Raw genomic sequence first — 26,531 nt, forward strand, 5'->3', positions numbered from 1 at the left:
CATTTTGTTGTACTTCTGTGTTAAGGGTATAGATGTTGATGACTTTTGTAATGTTTTTATTGCCTTTTCATCTTAAGTGACAAATCCGACCGCCTCGTCACTGATTCTCTGGAGGGATGCTTCTCCTATGTGGCCAGGGAAAGGAAGAAGCCACCTAACTCTGACACTGGGGATGGCTGTCTGCGGGAGGACCATGTAGAGGAGAACTACAGGGAGGCAAAGAAATATTTAATAAAAACAGCCCTTCAGATATACCTCTTATTAACAGCCATGTACCTTTGCAGCACTCCATTATGGCTTATTGTAATGTGGATGGTTAATTCCCACATTCTTCTAACCAACAACACTGTTTGCCCCTCCCCCCCCTTTCCAAGTACTGAGACGAGGTAGAGGGATAGAGTAAGTTGGATGACCAGACGCGGTAAAATACCTCATTCTAGTCGTTGGAGAATTCAAAATAAGACAAGGACATTTAAAATGGACACAGGTGAACAGCAAGGGAGAGTGAAGCAGCAAAACTGGCATATGCCGCAGCTGCGGCTAACTGATTAGGACACGGTCCGGAAGGCTGGGAAGGAGTGGAACGTCGTGCAGAGGAGAGACATGGCGTGCAGAAATGCAAAACTAGAAGAAGTTTGCCGCTTCTGTCAATGGCAGCTGGACCTGCCACACGCCAAGTGAGTGGAAGCGGAAGCCGAGCTGCTAGCAGAACTCACCGATAGTGAGCGGGCTAAAAGTGAAGCTGTGGCTGAAACGCGAGGAACACCAAAGCAGCCACTGAAGACTGGTAATCGCGGGGAGAGTGAACAAGTTACCGGGACACTTCAGGGTGAATGCTGCTTATGATGCACAGTGTGTGAGAGCCCAAGAAAAGTAAGTGAAACAGTTGAAACTAATACGAATATTGTTAAGAGTCCAAGGAAGGACAGTGAAACTGATATGAACATTAAGAGCCACATTATTAAGAGTTAAAGCAAGAGAAATGAAATGTATGCATACATTAAGAAAGCGTTGGTGACTCAGCATATGAAAAGGATTATTTTCTGGATACAGCCGAGAGTGATTGATTGAAAGGTGGAAAAGCCCTGGTAGGATAGTGAACCAGGCAATGTGCAAAAGCCCTGGCAGGATGGTGAACCAGGCAATGTGAGAGTCTAGGACTTCCACCTTAGTAAGAAAGTTGTAACACCCTGGCAGGCAAGTAAACCGGGGGAGGATGAAGAGGAAGAGGAACGTGGGATTGAAATCCCAATCTGAAATAGTTAAACAGTTGGAAAAGGGAGGACCCATTTCCATTTTTAAAGCAACGTTATAAACTTGCAATAATCTGGCAGGAGAGTATGCCAGGGAAAGTGAAAAGACCGAGAAAGTCCAGGGGTCAAAACCCCTCTGTGAAGTTGTGAAAACAGTAAGAGAGTTGTATGTGCTTCAAGGAGGTTCAAGGGAAAGACATTCCCCCTTGAGCAAACAATTCAAGAGAACACTGTGTATTGAAGAGAATTATGTACTTTCAAATTAATTGTGTACTTTGAAGGAAATTCAAGGGAAGAGCCTTTCCGCCTTGACCAAAACTGAAACCTTAATAACAGATTGACATTTGGACCACTAGAGGAAATCTAGGGGAAGGGAAGACCCCTTTCCTAGTGGATTTTTATACTTTTGTTTTGCTGCACCTTAGAACTTTGTTGGTAATTTTGTGAAAGTTACAAGTGTTCAGTTTCAGAAACACCCATGAACACATATTAAGTTTAGCTTGGCGAACGGCGTTTAGGGAAAGGGTCAGTTTAGGGATTTTGGACACGCGACTCTTTATGATTTAACATCCTGACATAGACGTTTGTTAATTTTGTTGAAGCAGGAAAATCCCTTTTAGAATTAGGATCAGATAGGACTTCTCCCTTCCGTTTTCTTTTATGCCAAAAAAGTCTGTAACCTACAATCAAGATGCTACTGTGTCTGAGTCTTACTCTTGATCCCTTATAATTATCATTGACATTTAAATGCATTATTTAGTATTTTGAACAGTTAATGTTTATGAATCCCAAATGCTATAAAAAATATGCGTATGCTCCTCCTCCTAGGAAACTACAACTACCATTGTATTCCGCATGCTGGATAAAGTGTTGGCTCCACAGCTGATTCCTTCGACCTTGGATAAAGTTATAAGACCTTACATGCACCACTTCAACCTGCAAGAGGAAGAACTTCTGCTTCAGTATATAAAGGTAAAGATCCGTTTTATACATCATTGTAATTAAAATGAGGGTGGTGTGCTTGGAGCAGCACAGAGTATGTGTGTAAAGGTAATTAATTACCTAGGGATTCCAGTTTTCAATTTTATTTTGTATTTGAATTAACCAACCAATCAAAATACAACTGGTTAATCTGGTCATCTTATCCAATTTATATACATTTAACAGTATGCTTTCCCTTGATGCAAATTGTTTCGAACTCCCACCCCCTCAATCTATTCAGAGTGTATTTTTACCTTCAAATCATTCTAATTGTGATGTTCAGGCATGACAGAGGTCTATTAACAATAGCTACATTATGTTTACTAAACATATCTCCTTGCGTCTGTGGTGTCTAGGTGTTGGTCATGACACGGAGGCCTTTGCGTCATGCTCTAAAATACATGCAAATTCGCTACGTGATAGGGCCGAGAAACTGCCCTTAGGTCGACCATCTGCAAAATCTCCAGTGCGGTCGCTCAAAATCTCAGTGTGGTCTGGGGAAAGAAACATCTGTCGACCACACAGTGAGGTCCGTTCGCCTGCTCACAGAACTGGGATTCTCAATAAACTTTGCGAAGTCCTGCTTGGTGCCATTGCAGGACGCCCTGTTCCTGGGAGCCAGGCTCAAAACGGTGGCGCGGCTGGCTTCACCGTCGGAGGAGAGGATAAAGGCCTTCCTGTGCAAGGTACAACGGCTTTTGACCATGGAAGTTGCCAGGGTGAGGTCTATCAAGTCCCTGCTCGGCATGATATCATGCATATACCTCGTACGGCTTGCGTTGCAGGTGCAGGTTGCAAATGTGACCGCTGCAGGATTTCGACGCCCGTTGGATACAAATGGCGGGAAGCTTCAAGGACAATATCCCCCTCAATGAGACTGGCACCCACGCGCATCTCGCGGCAGGCATGAACCTCCAGACCCCGGCTCATCAGGAAACTGTGACAACACACCTCCCTGGGGGGATGGGGCGCACACAGCGAAGATCTCCATGCAAGAGGGCTTTGGCTCCCGGAGGAGAGGGAGCTGCACATCGTCTTGGAGCTCCAGACAGTATTCTGGGCTCTCAGGTCCTTCCTTCCTTCCCTCAAGGGCAAGGTGGTATGGGTCTTCACCGACAACACCACCACGATGTTCTACATCCGGAAGCAGGGGGGCACCAGATCTCCGGCTCTCTGCAAGGAAGCGCAAGATCTGTGGCACTGGGCCGTCGCCCAGGGGATGTTCCTGGTACCCTTTCATCTGGCAGGAGTGAAGAACACAGTGCCGATTCACTCAGCAGGGAGCTGCGCTCTTGCCACGAGTGGGAACTTCGGCAGGATCAGGTGAACCTACTGTTTCGACGATGGGGCAATCCCCAGATAGATCTGTTTGCGATGGCGACGAACACCAAGTGCCGGAGGTTCGCCAGCAGGTTTGCCCAGTCTGGGAGCATGGGGGCTGCGTTCTCATTCCTCTGGGATGGCCTGTTCCTCTATGCATTCCCACAGTTGCTGTTGCTTCTGCGACTCATCAGTCAACTCAGACGGTCCTGGTGCAGGATGATCCTCGTCGCACTGGCGTGGCTGAGACAGATATGGTTCCCGGATTTTCTGGACATGTCAGCGTCCCCTCCAGTCAAGCGGTCGATGGACACAGATCTTTTCGCCAGGGAAGGAGGCGCGATCCTGCATCACAAACAAGGATATCTGAACCTGCAGGCCTGGCTCCTGCAGCACTAGACTTCGGAGGCTACAGTATCCCGGCAGACTGCAAGGAGGTACTTTCCAAGGCAAGTGCTTCCTCGACTCTGAAGTGTTATGGACATAAATGGAACAGGTTCTCAGTCTGGTGCTGCGCACAGAAGATGAACCCTCTATGGATTACGGCCCCTCAAGTGCTGCCGTATTTGCTGTCGCTGGCCAAGGCGGGGCTGACTCATGCCTCCATCAAAATTCATCTGGCGGCTATCTCCCGCTACACCAGAACTCCGGGGCGGTCATCGATGTGGTCCCACCACCTGGTGAAGGAGTTCATGAAAGGACTTTTCCGCTCCTTCCCGCCGGTGAAGGTTCTGGCCCCCGGCGTGGGAGCTCAACATGGTGCTGACCAGGCTCATTGGTCCGCCATTCGAGCCTTTGCATTCATCGCCCTGAAATTTCTATCGTGGAAGACAGCGTTTCTTGTGGCCATCACCTCTGCACGACGAGTGGGAGAGATCCAGGCCCTCTCCTGTAAGCCCCCCTCCATCTCAACAAGCCCTTGGTGTTGCCTGTTTTCTTCCCGTCACCTTTGTCGCCGGCTGAAAGGACTTTGCACTCGCTGGATGTGGCTAGAGCGCTGAAGTTCTACGTGGACCGCACAAGGAGTTTTCGGAAGACATCACAGCTGTTTGTGAACTTTGGCCCTGTGAACCAAGGGAAGGCCCTCTCCAAGGCTTCCATTTCCAGATGGCTCTCCGGCTGCATCATGCACTGTCACCTGTTGGCAAACCGACCGGTGCCTGGCCGTCCGAGAGCCCATTAGACCAGAGCGATCGTTGCTACTATGGCGTTCCTGTCTGGTGTGCCACTGCTGGACATCTGCAGGGCTGCTACGTGGAGGTTGACGCACACCTTCACGAGATTCTACTGCGTCGACCGGGATCCCAGGGAGGAGTGCAGAGTCGGCCAAGCAGTGCTGCGCAACCTGTTCGCTTGAAGGTGAGCCTGGTGAGGAGGTCAGAGATGCTTAATGTTGAGTTGTTGTAATGATTAATGTTGAGCCTTGCCACCTCCCGTGTTTGTGCATGTGTGTACTGCTATGTATTCTTGTATTCATGAGCATGTGAATCCATGCCAGACCCCATGCTGGAGAAGGAAAAAGTTACTTACCTGTAACTGTTGTTCTCCAGCATGGGTCTGGCATGGATTCACATGCGAACCCTCCAGCCTACCCCTCTGCAGCTCTTCTCTTGGTCCTACTGCCACTTTACGTGCTACCAAATCTGAAGATGGCTGCCAGAGAAGGGGCTTAGGTAGAGGGCAGTCATTGGCTGGGGGCAGTATGACCCAGAGACCAGTGTTTGGGAGAATTCTCATTTATGGCTAATTTCCCTTACTTAGTGAGTCCCTCAACAGCTTTGCTGGATTTCTGGGGTTTATTTTTGTTTCCACCTGGTAAGAGTGTGAGCCTTTTTCCCACTCTTACAGTGTGTTTTTGTGTGTTCTACTGTTAGGGAGAATTCTCTCTTTAGGCTGAATTTCCTAACCTAGTGAGTCCCCCAGCAGCTTTGCTGGATTTCTGGGTTTTTTTTCCCCCTGCCAAGAGTGAGACTCTTTTTCTCCCAATCTTGGACATGATTGATGGTGTTCCTTTGACTGTTAATGTGTTTTATGGGCTATGGGGTCCTTTACTCCATAGGGTCTCATGTGTTTTTACTATGTGTGTTACACAGCACCCTCCGTGCAGTAATACAGGGGAGGGGTGTCATAGTGACACCCCACCATAGACTCCATACCCTGGGACTGACTACCGTCTCCCAGGGCATGTAAAGTCACCATTGGCTTTACTAGTCCCAAATTATTAACAGAAACCAGTACAAACCATCGTATTGTGGACATTATGGTCGGGGCAATTCGATTGCTCCGGGGTCTGTTAGTCGAGGGGGCACGTCTCCGTCCCCCCTGATCGAGTTTTGGCTGGTGGCAGTGGAAACTACTTTTTATATTCGACCGCGAATATTTTCCTATGGGATTTTCCCATTGTTCGAGGCTACCAACTTTAATTGTTTAATTCTCATAGCCTCGAACATACCGCCAGCCGGCTCACCACTTAGCATGTTTGAGTGACAGCTAGGCTGAGTGAATGGGGGTTTTCTGCATAAAAGCAGGGCTTTGGGGACTGGAACTTGAGAAGTCGCCACAGGACCTGAGAATTCGACGAGGGAGAAGCTGAGCCGACCTACCACGACAACACCACCGGTGGATCCCTGCAGAACCGACTGTTCTGACTTGAGAGTCGTGTAGACCGATGAGACCTCCGTCCCCAAGTGACGCACAGGGGAATAAATAGAAACCCGCTGTGCGACCTTTGAGGCCACAGGTGAGAGATGTCTTCCCAGATCCACGGAACCTCTGGAACACCGATGCTGCTGTCAAAAGGGAACGAGGTTAAGTACCAGGCAATTACAATACAATCAGGCAAACAATAGGATCTGAAGAGTCTTACCTATCTGGTGTTGGGGAAACCCAGGTAACCTAGTAGAGAGGTTCGAGACTCAGATGATGCAGCGGTCCCTGGAAGAGTAAAACCGCAGGTGAGCGTGGATGTAGGGTTAGCCACCTGTAGGAGATAGGGCTTGACTTGAATCCCAAGTAGGGAAATGGCGTAGAAGTTCAGCAAGGTATCAAGGGATGATCCAAAGACAAGTCGAGGTGATGTCCAAAATCCGGCAACTGGTAAACAGTTCCAAGCAAAGGTACAAGGGGGTGTCCGAAGGAGTCCGAGGTAGAGTTCCGAGATCAAAGTAACAAGGAGCAATCCGTAACGCCAAACAGGGTCTGAAGACAGCTGAGAAGCAATGAGCATTCTGTCTCTCAGACCTTTATACTGTGTGTCTCTGGGTCATGTGACGTCTCTGGGTCATGTGACGTCCACCTAGGTCACGTGAGGAACGCCACACTGGATCACGTGACCGACGTGAAGACGTAACACCGCCCCTTCTGCTATACGTCCTCCAAGGCAATTGCCAATGCAGAAAGGGTTGCAATCGAGCCCGTACACCAAAGCTGGTACGGTGTTTTCGGTCCTTTGGGTTCACCGAATCACTTGAGCCTCGAACCGTGGGAGGAGATGTTGGGGGAATGTGTGCAGTGTTCTGACGTGGAGTGGACTGGTGTGCAGGGGATCGCCTAACACCGACTCACCACTTCCCGAGGACAGCGAAGATCTCCCGGCTGGAGAGGCTTCCTCCCCTGACTGGTGGGCACAACCAGTTTACCTTCCTCTCTTCGCACCCCAGCCCGGTTTGTGGTCGAACTGCCCGTGCCAAGCACCCCGGCGGCCGGATAGACACTCACCACTGAACCGCGAATCACCGGACCGCTCCTTGTACCTGAGAAACTCCGCGGCTGGTTTCTTCCCTGGCAGTGCAACGGACTCCTGTCTTCCTCTACGACGAAATCCCCTCTTCCCCCGGACGAAGTACTGACTTGCACCCGCTGCCAGGAACAACTGCCCCCACTGGAGCGTTCCCATCACTACAGATTAGGACGAAAGGGCCAGCACCGGGGATGTGGGCATGGAGATCCCCAGCGCACTTATTCAAGGATCGAATGCTGTGGGAGGAAATAAGGGCGCGCATAGAGGAATATTTTGGGGACACATCACGTCAGGTCGGGTGGGTTGCAATCAAGGCAACCATCGGGGGGAAGATTATAGCGATGAAAACAAGAAGAGACCGGGAGATACGGAGGGTGGAACTGGAATTAGAGGGGAAGCTGAAAGAGGTGATGGCTAGAATGGGGAAGGGAGCAGGGGAAAAATGAGGAGGGAGTATAGCAGTGGAATGCTCTCTCCTGGCCCCTTAAGCAGAAATACTATATCAAAGCAAATAGGCCAGACAGGCTCCTGGCAAGGATGTTGAGAAGGGAAGAAAAGGCCAAGACTATCTTGAAAATTCAGACAGAGGGAGTGGGTACGAGCACAGAGACCGAGGAAATGGCTATGGAATTTGGGATGTTTTACCCAAGGGTTATACACTTCCGAGGAGAGCCTGGAGGAGGAACAGGACGAATATCTGGATCGCAAGGGCCCGCTCGCACGACTTTCCACTCAGGAGAGGGAGGAACTAGGCAGGAGATCACGGGAGACGAGTTGGGGCAAGGCTATTCTATCCCTGCCTGTTAACAAGTCTCCGGGCCCTGACGGTTTTGCCACAGAATTTCACAATGCCTTCAGGGAGATGTTAATCTCGTACTTGGTACCCCTATACAACGAAATGAACTGAGACCATCAGGCCAACGATAGAATATTCTTGGGTGGTTCTATTACCTAAACGGGGCAAAGACCCCCAGCTTTGTGCCTCCTACAGGCCGATAGCATTGATTAACGCAGATGCCAAGATCTATACTAAGATATTGGCGAATCGCTTGGAAAACATTTAACCTCAGCTGATATCGCCAGACCTTTCAGGCTTCATAAAGGGAACGCAAATGAGTGACAATACTAGGAAGGTAGCCCATCTAACTGACAGAGAAAAAGGGGGGAAACACTTTCCCTACTGATTGCCCTAGATGCTGAAAAGGCATTTGACAGGGTGGAATGGCGATTCTTGTTCCTCACAATGTCGAAGATTGGGTTTGGAGGAAGGTTCATTTCTAGGATAAAAGCAAACTACAAAAACCCATCCTTGCCTTTGGCAATCAATGGCCAGCTTTTGCCCACTATAAAGGTTCAACGAGGGACGAAACGGGGGTGCCCCTTTTCACCCCTACTGTACGCGATCCACCTGGAACCGCTACTAGAGGCACTGAGGACAAACAGCAGTATAAAGGGAATACCCTTCGGGGGAAACAGAGCACAAAATAGCCGCTTTCGCGAACGACATGCTTGTAGCCATAAAAGACCCAGTAATGTCTCTGAAAACCCTAGACGAGGAGTTGCGAGCATTCCGGGCAGTGGCAGGCCTGAAAATTAATACCTACAAGTTAGAAATTCTAAATCTGACCATCCCTCCGCAGATGGAACTAGAGATCATGCAGGGCACCCCTATCAATGGGCCGGGCGGCTCACCACTTGGGCCAATCGCACAAGAGTGTGACTTGAGTTGCCGAGGCAACTCAGTCCAGGGTGCCTAAACCCCCTCCCCCAACCCCTGTGGCACAGACAGAGTGGCACCACGAGGGACGAAACGGGGGTGCCCCTTTTCACCCCTACTGTACGCCTTCTGTGGAGAAGCCCGCCAAAAAGTGGAACAAAGGGCTTGACTTGGGTTGGAGTCACAGAAGCGAACACAAGCGCCATTTTGGAACCAAGTTTCGGCAAAAAATACCAACCAGTGAATTTATAATAATTTAATAAACCGGCGGTATGTTCGAGGCTATTTTAAAAAGTGGTAGCCTCGAACAATGGGAACATCACATAGGAATATATTTGCGGTCGAATATAAAAAGTAGTATCCACTGCCACCAGCCAAAACTCAGTCGGGGGGGGACTGGACAGTGCCCCCTCGAACAACAGACCCTGGGGCAATCGAATTGCCCCGACCAGTACGTCCACAATATGATGGTTTGTACTGGTTCTGTTCACAATTTGAGACTAGTAAAGCCAATGGTGACTTTACATGCCCTGGGAGACAGTAGTCAGTCCCAGGGTATGGAGTCTATGTTTGGGGGTCGCTACGACACCCCTGGGTTACTGCACGGAGGGTGCTGTGTAACCCACATATCAAAAACACATGAAGCCCTATGGGGTAAAGGACCCCAAAGCCCATAGAACACATACAAAGTCAAAGGAACACCTCAAATCATGTCTAAATGTGGGAAAAAAAAGAGTCTCACTCTTAGCAGGAGAAAACAAATAAACCCCAAAAATCCAGCAAAGCTGCTGGGGGACTCACTAGGTTTGGGAAATTAGCCTTTACAGAGAATTCTCCCTAACATCCAGACCTGCTGACTCTGAAGGCATTGACTGCAGGAGAAGTTCCCCTTGGCTGGAGCATGATCCATGTGTGAAAATGGGGGCAACAACTTCAAAGAGCAAGCCTCCAACATAGAGACTCATAAAAAAAATTAAAAAAACTCTGGGTGCAGGCTGACCCAGTAAAAACAAATGGGCGGAATGCAGGAGAAGGGTAATTTGTCCCACATGAAGATTCACAATTAATTTAAAAGGACTATTATCATTTAGGCCTTTTTCTCAGCAACCATTAGGCGGATTGATTTCATCTGTGTACCATACTTTAGGTATTTTCCAGGTGATTTTGGAGATATAAAATTCATCCACTTGCGACTCGTTGAACTGTAATGACTGTCATAACTTATGCTTTTTATGCAAACGGCAGAAACGTGCCACATGGCCGTGCTATATGGTACGGTCCTGGTGGTCGGCTTATACAATTCCCCATGATTAGCTGAATCAGAAAATATAGATATTATGGCAGTTGCCAGGAAAATTATGACGTTGTGATGCATAACTAGTTTTTGCTAAATATTTGAAAGTTGAACAAATGGTGATTACAAATGGGAATTGCCATATGTTGCTCCAGACCCCTAAACCAATCCTGACTTGGAGGCTGGGTTTTGGAGGAGACAGAAGACTAACTGTCCAATCCTAGTTGCAGGAATTATTTTATTTATTTATTGTGTTCCAAAGTACAAATGTACTTTTAACACATTACATAGAAAATGTACATGAACCAACAAATACATAGTCAAATCATAGAATTAATTACCAAATTCCCATTTCATCAATGAGGGGGAATTATTTCAGGGTACTTCTCCAAGATTGTAAAATTGATGGTGTCATTGCCGCTATGTAAGGGGCAATGCACTAGGAGGAGGGGGACAGACACACATGGACAGACGGATACAGAGAGGGCTGCTGAAGCTTACCATCTGACAGCTGTAAGGAAACACCAGAGGAGATTGCTGAGAGTGCATCTGGGTGGAGCCGTCTATTTCTAGGAAGGCCTCAAAGCTGACTGGGTTCTTCGGTAGAGAACGGTAGGCCATCTTTAAGAATGGAGTGACCAGATCCCTGCCCTATCTTTCCAGAGTGTCCTGATATGCAGCTGGCTTTCCTGAACCTTAAGCAGAGGTTTTCTATGCAAGTAGAACTGAGCCCTAGGAAACCAAAAGGTGGGGAGTCTGCTTGCCTTCAATCCATTCCCTTCTTAGTGGGTGGTAGGCTTCTTAGTGGGTGGGGGGGCAACACTGTGTAGATCATTAGCCTATTTAACTAAAAATAAGAATTTAATTAATTCCCCATTTGGCAGAACACTACAAGGTGAATTTTGTTAAAATTAGAAATTAACAAAGCTCACTTGCAAATGTTCACTGAAAACTATAGCCTATAATTTAATTGGCTAATCCTTTTTGTCCTGTTGACCCAGACTTCCTTAAAAAAGAGGGGTGTCTGTGTTCTTAAATCAGCCCAATCTTTTTGGCCAACTTCCCCAATGCAGGCTTTTCAGTGGAGGCAGTTTCTAAAATCAAAAATTCCCCCTAATAATTCCAATTTTTCTGTCCAACTTCCCCAACACAGACCAAAGTAGGGGGGCAAAAACAAACGGCTAAATCACAAAGTGTTTATTTTAAACCAAAAGTGTGGACGAAATCATAATTGCCATACGTATTAGTACGAATCTTAAAATCCTACTGCTAGCCTTGTAAACCCACAGGAAAATCAAAATTGCACAGCACTACATTGATTGTTTTTTTTATATTGATCAGTTTAATTATTTCTTTAAGTGAAATTGGTAGAAAGTAAGGAATTTTGATTTGTTTTTTTTCTTTTCTTCTAACTAATTTATGTAATTGATTCGAGTAACAAGATGTTAATGGTGAGCTGCGGATAAAGTGGTGTTTGACATTTTCGTGCAAATTTCTATTACTTTTAATTTAAATTAATACCAATATATTTCCCGTACTCTGGTCTGGTTCTTGGCTCAGTGTTAGCTCAGGGGAGTGATCCAAGTGGCATGATATGCGTCTGAAGTAGGGCTGATGAAAATAATCTGTTAAATAGTTTGTTGCCTGACACCTTGAGTGGGAAGGGAAGGAACTCTTTGTGTTGAGGGTGGTCTCTCAGTAAACGGTTACATTGTGAGAAGCGAAGATTGACCTGGTGAATCGCCTCCTTTGTTGGTGCTACAGAAAGAGCCAAATCCACAGAGTGACTGACCAGTGAAGTTGCTGAAAGCCGTGCCAGGGGTCCACCCTCAAGACTGCTGCTGAGAGATCCCGTCCATTGTTATGCCTTTCGCCATCAGACCAAGGAATCCAGAGGTCTGGTACAGAGTTGCAACATATCGGAGCATCCAGCCACAAACATGTTCTTCTAACCAAAGGTACTGTGGTGAAGAAGTTATTACTTATCTGGTTCCAGAAAGTTGCTCCAGAGTGTTGAAGTGCACCTAGAGATGTCCAGGGCAACCTCCCCTTACCTCGGCTTCAAGACGTTGCTTGTGTCAGCATCACAAGTCCTTTTTCAAGGGTCTCCAAAGTTGTTTTTATCTTACTTACTTTTAAAGACTAGAGACTTGAAAGTATCCACAGGAACTTTTTGTAGTTTGCTGCTTGTCAAGAATTTGAGCCTCTGCAAACTGCCTTTTAGATAGGGTTGCGTTTTTTTTTACTCAAAGCCTTGCTGTGTGAAGAAACGGTCTCTTTAACCTTATGCTGCGCTAGGAATTGGCTAATACTTTTCCTTCCCAAATGTAACTAACTTGTGTGTGTTTGCAATGTAAACGTGATTACCGTATTTCTCTTAAGTTTTACAAGTGCCCTTTATTACCTGTAGTATTGTAGAACTGCAATTACTGTCAAAATCTGTAACTAATGGTAACCGCAAGCCACTACAAACTAAGCAGTGGCATGTGAAAATCATTATAAAGTATTCCTAAGTGTTTTGGTTAATTTTACTAAGTATTTTGAAGTGATTGTTGTGTAAATATAATAAATCTATATTTTAATATAAATGTATGTGTAAGTGTTTCTTTGATGTACCTTACGAATTGGGTTCAGTGTACTTGCCTACAGCTCACATCTTCCTCTGAAGATAAGCCTGACTGTTCTGACACACTACCAAGGTTCCAGCAGTAGGACACACTGATACTAAGAGTTTGGGATCTACAAAACTCCCCTAACTGCGTGCATCTGCCGGTAAGCCTCTCCAGGTGCCTGTACGATCTCGGCAGTTTGAGAACACCTGTTCTCATCAGCACGGTCAGGTCCCATGGCTCTGCATTTTTCCGTTCGGATGCGTTATGGATGCCAACACCATTTTTAAATGTCCTGCGTAGTGGTATTTCATTATAACCACTCGTCTGCATGTTTAGCTTAGTGGTTCTGTTCATCTATATTGACTCCTTCTTCCTTTTGCTCATCTCAGTACGTGAGGATTTATGGGAGTCCTTAGGTTTTATAGGACGTCTAAGGTGATTTTGTTTGGCATTTTTATTTAACACAAAACCCTCAAAGACTGGAGGTTTTGTGTGTGTGTGTGTTCAGTACATGTAGGTTGTGAATGCTATCCTGCCTAGAATGTCTAGCAAGAAGAGGTTTTAGAGTTTTGCAACTGGAGGGATTTGTATGACAGCATGCTATTAGGAATTTAGCAATTATAGGGTCTTCCTCACATGGAAGGGAAGAATACAGCGTCTGTCCTGATGGGATCACCACATCTCCCGACAGCCATCTTCTCCCATGGGATCGTCATCGCACCAACCCCAGAGTCCGGATCAGGTAGCAGCTGCCATCCCCTGGCCCCACGAGGAGTTCTCAGACTGGGGATCAGTGATGACTCTACAGGATTCAACACAAGCGTCCACCTCCAACCTCCCTGCAGACAAGGAATCCCAGAAGACTAATGCCCTGGCCAAAAAGATCTTCGCTTCAGGTAGCATGGCCTGAAGGCGATCAATGCATCAGGCACATTCGCAAAGTACTCTGAGTGTGGAAACTCATGGTGGAAGCTGCGGAACACACCCCGGCTGGTTAAATGAGGGATGGTTTCATGTGGATCATTGAAAATGGCAAGGAGGTGGAATGCCAAATACTGCAGTTGGGCCTAGGCACTGCGGATTGTGTAGGCTGTGCAGTGGGGACATCTACTGTGTTAAGGAGGGCAGCCTACCTTCACAGCTCAATTTTGTCACCAAATGTCCAAGCTAAACTTTTAGACCTAGCCTTCGACGATGAGGCCCTGTTTGGCCTGATGGCAAATGAATCCTTGGAGAAATTCAAGGACTCTGAATTGGCTGCCAAGTCACTGGGCTTAGCTGTGCAGCAACCTGCACAGCTTTCTTTCAGCATCTCCTCTAGGGCAAGATGCGACAGGCAGTACATTCCATTTGGTAAGAGGGTGCAGCTCCTGCAAGCCAGGCAACGGCAGAGGTGTTTCTTGCATCCCAGACAGGGTAGAGGGGAGTCTAGTGGCCAGCAGACTGCAGCAGGGGTGTTGGAGCCCACTAGGCCGCTTCCACTTGGAGAGAGCATTTCTGAGCACTTGTGGAATGAGAACCTCCGATGCCTGGGCCTTGCAGCTCGGTGATTAAGGGTACTGTCTACCATTTTTAAGAAAACCTCCAGACCCTCCCTTTCCCCCAAAACCACTAAAAGGAGCTCCAGGAGGAACTGAGAGCCCTGTTATAGAAGGGTTCTTTGAAAGAGGTGCCATCCGAGGAGAGAGGATCACACTGGTACTCTCATTGTCTGGGACACAAGAAAGGGGTAGGACTCTGTCCCATTCTGGACCTCAGGACCATGAACAGGATCCTGAGGAAGGACAAGTTCAAAATGGTGTTGTTGAAAGAAATGATCCAGGCTCTGCAACTCCGGGACTGGTTGGTGTTGTTGGACCTTCAGGACGCTCATTTTCATGTGACAATTCATTGGAGGCACAGGTGATTACTGAGATTCTTCATAGAGGGAAATCATTATCAATTCAAGGTGCTCCCCTTTGCCTTAACCTCTGTGCCCAAAGTTGTTCACCAAGCTGATGGCAGTGGTGGCGACTCACCTCAGGAGATCAGGGGTTAATGTATACCTATACTTGGACAACTGGCCGATTCGAGCAAGGTCGCCCAAACGGGTGTCGACTAACTTAGTTTTGACATTCTTGATGGTGGCTCTGTTTCAGCCTACACATTCATGTCTGACCAGGCTACTACCCTGAAAACTGCTTTACTGGTGGCAATCACGTCACGAAGACATGTAAGCGAGCTGCAGGCACTATCTTGCAAGCCACACTTCCTGCGATTATGCAAGAAGAAAGCTTTGCTTAAGTGGCGTCCTAAGTTTCTTCTTAAAGTGGTTTCTGAATTCCATGTGTCACAGATGTCAGGAAGGCATGGTATCAAACAGTGAAGGCAAACAGAAGTGATGACATTTCAAAGGTGTTTATTGAACTTTAAAGGGTTGGTAAAAAACCCATCTAATCTTAAATCTAAAGATGGGAGCAAGCACGACCATCAAATAATACGAATAACGCAGTCCTGGTAGAGTCTTGTCAAAATAAAAGTGCCTATACTAAACCTTACTAAGTCCTTACTTATAAATACAAATGGTGTGGGAAACAATGTTATCCAAAAGAAAAGCGTTCAAGAAATGATATGTCAGGATAGTTGAGCACTTGCCCTCCCTTCCCCACGTTTTCAGCAATGGGACAAGGCGGCACACTCGAGCTTCGCACAGACTCTGGCTTCAAATACAAATAGCAGTGCCTTCTGCACCAAAGTCTCTTTACCATCAAAAGTCTCTTATTGCAGGAGCCTGATGCAACAAACAAGTTCCTTTCTTCTCATGATTTTCACATTCACCACATTTCACAGGTTCTTAAATCTACTGTAAAGCACGGGTTCCCCTCCGTCGGGCTTAATACAATGTTCACCTTTTCAATTGGTCTCCCTCCCTCGTTAGGGCTCAAACTAGGTAATCTCACTTGAAAATGTACCTCTTTGTATAAAAAATTGGGGACTTTCGATTGTGCGATGTATTATGCTTAAACCGTTGCAGGACCACTTTGATTTACTACTTTCATCAATTCTCTTTCAACTTTCATTTCTGCCTCTTCTTGCCTGGATACCTGACAGAGACCTTCGATTGAGCACACTTCCGGTGCCGGGCCACTCTTAACAGTATTGTATCTTTCTTGCTTAAAGTTCAAACATCCATCAGTGATTTAGCTTTACTTGCGTCTTTCCTCACATGCGTTAACAATGTTCATTCTTGCCCTCGTTATACAATGTTGCCTCTTGTAACCTTGGTTTCAACACAGACCGGTCTTGCGTCAGTCTTCCCAACTCACTGGCTGTGTTAATCTTTCTGGCGCTGCTTTGATCATGCAGCCACGGACGGTACCACAGCGACTGCCGCACCTCCTCGACTCGGTCAGTCATGCGGGAGGGCCCCGGGTATCTCCGACACACAATGCAGGCTCCTTCAGTCTTGTTTCCTGGCCTTACGCTTTCTAATCTGAAGGTTTCTGGAAAGTAACGGTTTTCCACAGGAAATGTCAGGGGTATCTGCCTCCTTGCGTTACCTTCTTCGTTTGTCGCCTTTCTCCCCTCATTCAGCTGCTGACTTGAAACTGCTGTACCTTCGTGTGCTTTGCCTCGCTCAGAGTGTGCTCTCGCCCTCCGCCTTTTATCCGTGTGGGGAAACTTAATGGCAGTCAGGTGTGAGTTGTTACCAGTAATTGTCTGACCTTGCCTGACCATCGTAGTGGGATATGTCCGATACACTCCTCGGGTGTGAGTCTGTTTTCTCCCAGAGCGGGCTTTCCGTGTGAAAGTGTTTGTGTAGGGAAGGGGGAGAGGGAGAGGATCCCCTATCCTACCTAGTGGATGAGGAAAAGGTGTTGGGGGGGCAGGGGGGAATACCGCCTCTCACCATCTGGTGTCCCACTCCTACTCCCCAAAGACCCCTCAACCAGGTGATCCTCCCGCACTGACCCACCCCCAGGAACTGGATCCAAAAGCGATGGCTGTGTCCTGGCCACCTGGGTGACAGATCCCCAGGGACTAGCGGGTGAGATACGTTCTGGTTTCTCAAACGGAGCATTGATTTGCCAGTGTTTTATCTGTCTTCGCATCCGTTAAAGGGTGAGGAGAGGCTACACATGCTAGACCCTAAATGGGAACTCCGCTTTTATGTGGCTAGGACAGCAGAATTTAGGCATGACAACCAACTCTTTGTGGCTTTTTTTTCTGTCCAGGAAGGGTCTGGCTGTGTGGAAACAGACAATCTCCCGGTAGATAACTCTCTGCATTGCAGAGTGTTGTCAAAGAGCAGGTAAAGATATGCCACCAGGCATCAGGGCAGATTCCACCAGAGGTGTGACGGCATCATCCGCATTGCAGATGGTTGTGCCAGTAAAGGAAATATGTTGAACTGCAATGTGGTCGTCGCCCCACATGTTCACCAAACATTACTGCTTGGATGTGGCACATGGTTCAGATGCTCCATTCGGCAGTGCAGTGTTGCAGAGCTTCCTTGTCTGCATGTTTTCATTCTGCCCCAGCCCTCTGTACTTCTTAAGGAGTCTATCTGATGAGGAATCTGCAGGAGAATGCAATCAATTGAAGGAGAAATTACTTAACAATAATGTTCCTTCTATGAATTCCTCTACTGCTGATTCCTTATCACCCTCCCATCCGGCCTGCTATGACAGTGGTCTGCTGTCTATAGCTGGTTGTTCTCTTTTAATGGTTTTTAATGGGACAAGGTGATATTGATTAGGTGTTAGGCACGGTTTGATGCCTCCCTGTATTATTACTGTCCGTTTGTGACTTCCATTACTGTTCTGTTCCTCTCAAAAAACAAGAAATTTGTTTTTTGACTGTTTTCAAGTCCCATGGATTCTTTCTCCGTGTCTGCTTAGCTCGGAGGAAAGAAGTTGGGGCACTGAGGTACAGGGGCAATACAATATAAGGGCAATACATATGATAAAGAAAATTATGAACACATTTCTTTGTGTCACTGACATCCTATCTGCTAACTAATTTAACAACTTCCCGAAAGGTCTAGCGCTACACTTGGGTACCCAACTATAACCGATAACCCGGATGAAGGCTTGGGTATACCTTGAAGGTCCAGAGAGAGTGCAAGTCCAAGTTAGAGCAGAGTGAGTAGAAATACCTCAGGTTTGAATATAATTAAAATGTGTTAGTTACTGGCAAGGTCGTTCGGATGATTCGGAGCACGGAGCTTGCGTCTATCAACTCAACAATTATAACGGCTGCAGGCTGCTTCTGCTTTCCGACTTCATTTCTTCTACTGCTAAAGGCACTCTTGGGACCCACGCCCCTCTGCTGCACAGGTGTCTCTGATCCGGCCTCATCAAAGGAGTCTTCCTCTCTCCAGCTTACCTCGGCTTGTTTCTGCACACAGGCCTTGGGTGGATGCACAACTTCAACTCTGCATTCACAGCAATTGGGCGCACCTGGAAAGGCTGCCTGTTTCTCCTAGCCTCTTCCAGTGCTGCCACAGCCAAACAGGGTTTGTGAGTCTAAGAAGAGGCTGGACACCTCAGATGCCTGAACAAAAACTCTTGTCTTTATTGACATATAAAAATAAAGCAATGAATAAATCCAGAGAGTCCTTTGTTTTGTCTTGGTGGGCTTGAAAAAAACAGAAGACAGCCCAGTACAGTTCAAGCCAGCTCTTTGTTGTTCAAAGTGTAAGGATGTACATGCTGGGGTTTTCTCCTAATCCTCGTAAACCCAGCGGTGTTCCGATGTGCTTCCTTCCAAGTCTGGTCTGTTCTGAAACCGGACAGAAAAACGCACATTAGTCCTTCGTTAGTCTCTGCCTTTAAAAGGGCTTGTGGGGTGGTTAACCAATCGGGAGTAAGCATGCTTTGTAGGTTAGAACCCCCCCCAAGCCCCGCCCCTTTTCTCTTGCAACAAAGGCTTCCCTAATGTCTCGCCATGTGCCCTCGGTTCATGGGTGCTTACGTGCCTTCCCTCGGTCCGAGACACGTCAAGTAGGATTAGAGAACCACCTACTCTGGGGTGGTGGGTTTGTCGTCCTGAAACCGCTATTGTCGGCGGACTCCATTGAGTTTGCGCACTCTGGTGGCGTTGCGGATTCCTGGTTGAGCGGTTTTCATGGCGTCTACTGTTCCTCTTTCGGAGATGCCTCCGGTCGTGCCGTTTCCTTCCTGGCCTGCTTCTCTTTGTGGCGGGGCTCCTTTATGTATAGCGTCCGCGATGGCGGCTCCTTCAAGCATAGTGCCCGCAACGGCTTCCCCTTGCTCCTGTGTTTCTGGTTCCCCATGCAGCTGTGTTCCTCCATTAGTAGCGCCCGTAACGGCTTCCCCTTGCTGCGATGCTCCTTCAGATGTGGCGTCCACGCCGTGGCTGTTTAGCTGTGTACGGCGGCCCCACCATTCACCCTCGCAGGTTTCACCTTCATCTTCCCTCACATCTAGGTTGCTTGAGCCGTCCTTCCTGAGTCCCCGAAGCCCTCACAGTGAGCACAGGACCAACTCGGAGCCTGCAGGTATTAACTGCTCTTTCTCTGCTCCGGGCTCCCATCTGTGGTCATACTTCCTAGTGAACTGCCAGCCTCGTGCCCTCTGCTGCTGCCGATCTTCCAGCGCCTGCTCCAGTTTTGTTCTACTGCTCCTTCCTGCTGCAGTCTTTTATGGGCTAATTTACTTCAGGTTTAGGCTCTTAGGACAATTGCATGACCTTGCCAAAAGCCATTAGGCCTGCCTGTCCTTGGCTCCTACATGCCTCTGCAACCCTCTTCTTCATCAGTCCCTGAGGGATTCTAGGACATGTAGTCCCCTTCTGAAAAGTTTGGTTTTCCTACTTTCTTAAAAGGTCTAAGGATGGATTTTCCTCCTGTGTTTATTGAAAGAAGAGTTACAATATTTAAGCCTTTGAGAGACAGATTGGACAAGAAAAGTCACAAGTTCGTCGTCCCTTTTGGCATACCTTTGGCAGCATGGAGGATATGGGACTTTAGTGAGAAAATGAGATTGGTTCTAGAGAGATTAGCAGCTTTAGACATTTTAATTCTAGGTTTTACTCATTTGGTTTTACCCATCGACTGACATTCATCAGAATGTCAAGATGCTATATCCTCCCTCAGAATGATCCTACCAATATCCGAAGAACAATACCATGCCTCACCGTGTGAAATCACCCCACTACCCTGGGCCTTGTCTCCACTCAGGCGATTCTTCCGGAGTACATAACCCCCAGGATTGGCATCAGGAAGCATCTGCTCTCTCCTGGCCACCTGGGAGGAGACTTTGGGCAGGGTTTTAGTGAGGGATCCACAGGATTCTCTACAGTATATATGCGGATATAGACATATCACATCCGGAGCCGATGAATGGCGCGGTCGAGTCCAGAGGATTCAACAGTTGATATTGAGTTGTATGTACTATACCCCCTGTCGAAAAAGTACTACTACATCCCGTCCCCTTTCCTCCATACTGTATGGGCGTCGCGGTACAAGGACGAGACCATTAGTTTTTCCTTGCAAAAAATGCTTCCCCTTTAAATTTAAAGCACGAAGCCGTGGGCGTAACCATGCCCCGATAGCCCCACCCACCGGTACATTACCTCCGTATTCTTTTCCGCTCGCACAGGGTCCGACAAAATCTCAATCCCATTCTCTCTCCATCAGGATCTATTGGTTGAAGCAGGAGTCCAATGTTGCGAAGGGGGCACCATTCCATCAACCGCATAACAGTGATGATTACCACGGTTTCCTCCATGGAAGATCGGGGTGCAACCTTGAGCGATCTTGCCTTTCATGGGACATGGAATCCTCTGGAGAAGAGGTTACACATAAATTGTTCACGATCTCACTAGAATTAAAGGAATTCCTGCGGCTCATAAGCAACAAAACCGTGCTCCTCAGGACAGACAGTGCCACAGCAATGTACTATATAAACAAGCAGGGTGGAAGTTGGTCTCATCTCTGCAGATTAGCAGTAGACACTTGGAACTGGGCAATGAGCCAGGACGTTCACCTCTGTGCAGTGCATCTTCCAGTAGAACACAGAAGCAGATAGGCTCTGCAGACTGGGCTCTGCATCTTACGGATGTGAATTAGACTACATGGTGTTCCGCGGAGTATTCAAATTCGGACAACACCAAAGGCCCCCTTTATGGCTCATGGGCAGGTCAGGGCTTGAGCTCGATAGGAGATGCCTTCAACATTCCTTGGAACGGTATGTTGTGTTAGTTTCCCCCAAATCTGCTGATTCAGATTGTCATTTGCAAGTTCAAGGACTCTGCACATTTCACAATGATTCTAATAGTCCCTGCCTGAATGGCCAACGACAGTGTGGTACTCAGATCTCCTTCAGCTAATCCACGGAGAGCCCATCTGTATGCAGACAGGGCACCCTCACCTATTAACGCAGCAGGCGGGCGCAGTGGTCCATCCAGCCCCAGACAAGTTGGCCCTCAGGTCTTTGTTCCTGAAGAGCAAACATTTTGCTGCTTGGGTCGCTGTCAGCAGAATCTGCATATAATTAAGCAGGTTAGGAAGGAATCCACTACCAGTACAGGATGAAGTGGACTTCTGGGCTAAGGGCAATAATATCAATCCACTGCAGTGTTCTTTAGACACAATGTCTTATCTTTTTCATCTCATCTCTCACAGTCAGGACCTATCTGGTGGCCATAGGCACTTACAAGAACTCGGAACATTTATTGTTATCATCAGCAAATCGAATAGTAAAGAGGCTTCAGTGAATTGCCTTTCTCCTGCAGATTCCTCATCAGATGGATATCCATTCCAGTGGCAGCTGCTCAGCAAACTTTTCGAGAAGGGGCATAGTGCACTTCGGCTCAGCCGTTGATGCATCTTTCCTCGATGCGACTCAGGACATGACCTCAGTTGTCCATATACGGCGTCACTAAACCCCTGTACCTCAGTTCCTTTTTTCTGTATGCTCAGTACGCTGCTTGAGGAACAACTCTTACGAGGATCTTTTTAACCAACAAATTTGTTGTTCGCAATTTGGAAACCATGTCCACTCCCAAGCTGTTGGGCTTCAAGTGCTGCAGTTCTAAAATGTCAATTACAGACCCATACAGCGTCTGCGTGCGGTGCCTCAGTGTCGATCACGTCATGAAGGACTGCGGTTCCTGTTAGAAGATGAACCTGAAATCCGGTTGTCGTAACTTGACATGGAGGGGCCTACTCCTGAAAATGAGGATAGGCATCACAAGAAAGCAAAAAAGAGGTCACTCCTCTTCCTCCCATAAAAAGAAAAGGCATCATCGACGCCGGCATGAATACGACTTGTTGGATGAGCCTGATAAGTCATTGTTGAGGGGGGAGGGAGTGGGGCGGGGGTGGGGGCAGGGGTGGGGGCGGGGGGCAGTTCCCTACCTCCAATGCTGAGTGAAAGGCCTTTAAAGAGCAGATGCTTGAGATGCCAAGAGTCGAAAACCGAGTTTTTTGACACAATGGCAACTTTTTTCCACGACAATGACCACCAGATGTCGTGTGCCGTCGACCCTGCTTATGCAGGTGCTGAAGGCAGAGACTTTCGCTGATCATGCAATTTAGTATCCTTATCTGAGGGCCTGATTGATTGCGGTGGCCTGGACACCTTTCCTGATTTGGAGAGACAGCAGGCTCACCCTTATAGGCATGCAAACAACCATGCCACAGTGGATAGGTTGGTGGATACCCTAGGTTGGAGTGCTCCAGCCAGATCTTTGTCAGGTTACAAGCTCACGGACATTCTGTAAGAAGGACCTTCTACTGAGAGAGCCAAGTCATTTAATGTGGCTATTGCCAACCACATCGCCACCTTGTGGCAGAGTCCGTGCAGCCCTCCCCTGGTGAAATTCGATTTCACGAAGAAGTACAGACCGGCAAGGGGAGACAGAGTTTCTCTCCCCTCGCCCAACGCCAGAGGGATTGGTGGTGCAGGCGGCCACTATTAATACTAGACCAGCCACATCCACATCTATACTCCCTATGGATAGGGAAGGAAAAGGTTGATGGCCTAGTCAACATGGTGGTCTCTTCAGGCAGTATGGCCCTTAAGGCGTTTAACACGGCCTGCGCATTCGCAAAGTACACGTTTGGCTTGTGGAGGGCTATCTGGGAAGCCACTCATTACATTCCCGAAGGGGGAGATGCGGGAGGGCTTCCAAAGAATTGTGGATGATGGTAAGCACGTGGCCTGGCATTCCTTGCAGATGGGCCTGGAAGTCGCGGACTACGTCAGAAGATCTATGGTTTTAGCGACTGTGTTCAGAAGACAGGCTTATCTTCACACGTCTGTGTTTTCGTCCAATGTCCAAAAGAAATTACTGGACATAACCTTTGCAGGCGAGAATCTGTTTGGCCCAAAACCAGATTCCTTGGAGAAATTTAAGGACTCAAAGCTGGCGTCCAAGTCTCTGCGCCTAGCTGTGCAGCAGACTGCAAAACCGGACTGGCTTCACCTCAAGGGGAAGAGGATACAGACAGTTCGTCCCCTTTGGCAGGAAAGCTTAGCTCCTGCAACCCGGCATGGACAAGGGCGTTGGCGCACTCCAGAAGGGGTAGGGGGGCCTCCAGATGCCAGCAGATGATGGCAGCAGAAGCTGGGGCACCTCTGCCTTCAAAGCTGCTTTGATTTCTCCCCCACGATTCCCCAGTTGGAGGGCGGATAGATGCAAACACTGGCCCCAATGGCGGGAGATCACCTCTGATGCCTGGGCGCTCCTGCTCGTCCAATGGGTTTACTGTCCGATCTTATTAAAAAAGGTTGCCGTACAGGCCACAATGTTCTCCTCAGCAACCGGAACAGCAGCTCCAGGAAGAGCTACAAGCTCTGTTTTTGAAGGGTGGCATGGAAGTGGTACCTCCCAATCAGAGAGAATCGGGCTTGTATTCCCGGTATTCCCTGGTACCCAAGAAAGGAGGACTCCGTCCCATCTTGGACCTCGGGGCTTTGAACAAGTTCCTGATAAAGGACACGTTCAAGATGGTAAGGTTGAGAGAAATTCTCCAGTCTCAGACTTCAGACTGGCTGCCGTCAATAGATCTCCAGGATGCATATTTCCATGTGCATATCCACCGCAAAATGTTGTGGTTGTCTCAGCTGAATTGCTTGATTCTTCCTCTGCAGCGACTAAGCTTGGGCACAAAAAAGGTGTGCAACTGAGATATAGGGGCGTAGTGACTAAGGGCCTAATTCATGGAACATTTTCCTATGGGATTGTGCCATTATAAAACACTTCTATGACTCAGGCCCCAAGTATATGGCCGACAATCAACGTCACATCCATAGTCGATGTTTGTTTTATTATTTGTAATGCGCAAGAAAACCCTAAGGTAACAGGACGCAGCCTTTACATGAATTTGCGAAGCTTAGTTACAATAAACATAATATATACAAAGCACAATAACAATGTGTAACAGACATATATACATATATACAAGTGGGCACAGGTGGTTACAGTATGTGCAAATAGCAAGAGCAGGATAAACTTGGCAACAAGGAAGTGATTGAACCTATGTTTTCAACCATAAAACAATCTTGGTTCGGAAGTTTTGATAGGGCATGTCCATTCTAAGAGTTGGCGGTAAGATGTTCCATAGTTTAGCTGCTTTTACCGGGAAACTGTTGCCACCTATTGTAGAACGTTTGAAGTTGGGGACAGAAAGGCAGTCTTTGTAAGATCAAATAGATCAAATGGATTTTAGCAGAATTTTGTCTTTGATGGAAAGCCAATTATTCTGTTGGCTATGTCCTGTGATATGCTCTCTTCTAGGTAGGGTCACAGCTGCTCTAAGAGCGTTGTTTTGAAGGGTTTGGAGTTTGCTCCATCGCATCGCTCTGCTGCATCGAGGCAAGATGGATTGATGGCCGATTCGAAGCGCACTACGCCCCCTGTCAGTTTTCTGAGCAGCTGATGCTGGAATGAATATCGACCTGATGAGGAATTTGTGGGAGAAGAATCCATAGGAAGAACATTACGGTAAGTAATTTCTCCATCTCCAGGGTCTTACAAGAATGTATCCTCCTATATCTCGTCCACAATTAATATTCGACTTGAATATAGTTCTTGCGGCTCTGGCCCATAAACCTTTTGAGCCAATGGCTTCCACTGACTTTTAGTTTGAGATGTGGAAAAACTATTCCAGTAGCCCTTAGGTCAGCGCTCATGTTCAGTGAAATTCAGACACTAGCTGCTAATTAGGCATAGACAGTATTTCATAAGGACAAGGTCGTGCTCAGGACACACTTGAGGTTACTTCCTAAAGTGTTATCATATTTCCATCTTTACCAAGAAATAGTTATTCTAACATTTATTCTGAATCCCTCTTCGGAGCCGGATGAAGTGTTGCCTTGCCTAGATGTACATAGAGCATTGAAGTTATATTTGGACAGGACCAAACCGTTTAGAAAATGAGACTCCATCACCTTTCGGGGTTCCTATCCTGGGATGCAATCTTCCAAGGCTTCCATCACCAGATGGATGGTTGCGGCTGTTGCGGACTCCTGCAAGTTACAGGGTAAACGACCGCCATCAGTAATTCTTGCTCAAGCGGTCAGGTTAAAAGCCACAGTGGTAGCTTTTCAAATTCACGTTCCAGGGGATGTCATAAGTAGGGCTTCCGCTTCTGAATCTTTTTAAGCATTCTGCAAACTTAACTGCCTAGACACTAGCGCAAGGTCATATGCAGCATTCAGACAGGCAGTGCTTAAAAATCTGTTCTCCAATACTTCATAATAATTGGTCCTCCTCCTCCTCTCTTAAAAACGGTGTGTTGCATTCGCCCATAAAGTGTGGAGGAAAGGGGATGGGACATACGAGTAATACGAAGTTACTTACCTTAGTGACTGGAGAACTCCTAGTCCACTGTCCCCTTTCCTCCAAATGACCCACCGTCCTCCTAATGTACAGCTATGAAATGTGTCCTTCTCGGGTCCTATGCTACAAAGGGGACTGAGGTGCGGAGCCGGTGGGTGGGGCTAGCGTGGCGTGGTGTTTCCTTTGCACGCTCTAAATTTAAAAGAGAAGCATTGTTTTTGCGATGAAAACATGGTACCAGTCTACCTGTACTGGGACACCCAAACAGTATGGAGGAAAGGGGACTATGGACTAGGAGTACTGCAGTCGCTACAGGGAGTAACTTCTTATTTTCTGAGCAGCTTGTGCTGTAAAGATCTCGATTCGATGAGGAATTTGCAGGCATAGAATCAATATAAAGAACATTACTGGTAAGTAATTTCTCCATTTGAGGGCAGGATCACCACATGTGGCAATCGTTTCACACCCTCTCCAGCATTATGGATTATTTTTCACTGTACATAAGCAAGTTTCCTAATGGAGGTTATTGCCATTGATGTAACAACTTTTTTTCATGTAACTTGTATTGTGTGGCTATGAAGGTTCTATATGTTAACCTACAGAGTCTACTCCAGAGTTAGTCATCAATGTCTCCAACTGTATCTGCTTCTCATTTGTTCCTGAGTCATCAGACATGTGGGTTCTTCAAATAAAATTATCTTATACATTTTAGCTATTATACCTTTACAGTTTCCACATGTTAACAGGGTATTTGCAAAGGGGTGTGGGCTCTTTTCAAATACTCTGCCCATTCCTCATCTGTGAGTACTCATTTAATCTGTAA

At 47.3% G+C, this 26,531-nt stretch overlaps 1 protein-coding gene across 2 annotated transcripts in view; it reads left to right on the forward strand.

Annotated features, from left to right (window-relative positions):
- Positions 1–26,531, forward strand: part of KNTC1 (kinetochore associated 1) — a 2,501,313-nt gene that overhangs the window by 728,333 nt on the left and 1,746,449 nt on the right. For both annotated transcript variants that reach the window (XM_069619627.1, XM_069619628.1), the window contains exon 27: positions 2,082–2,225. In XM_069619627.1, the coding sequence (XP_069475728.1) occupies positions 2,082–2,225 (144 nt within the window). The remainder of the gene's footprint in view (positions 1–2,081; positions 2,226–26,531) is intronic.

Source organism: Ambystoma mexicanum, chromosome 10 (assembly GCF_040938575.1).
Source record: "Ambystoma mexicanum isolate Mex_15411 chromosome 10, UKY_AmexF1_1, whole genome shotgun sequence".
Taxonomy (NCBI): domain Eukaryota; kingdom Metazoa; phylum Chordata; class Amphibia; order Caudata; family Ambystomatidae; genus Ambystoma; species Ambystoma mexicanum.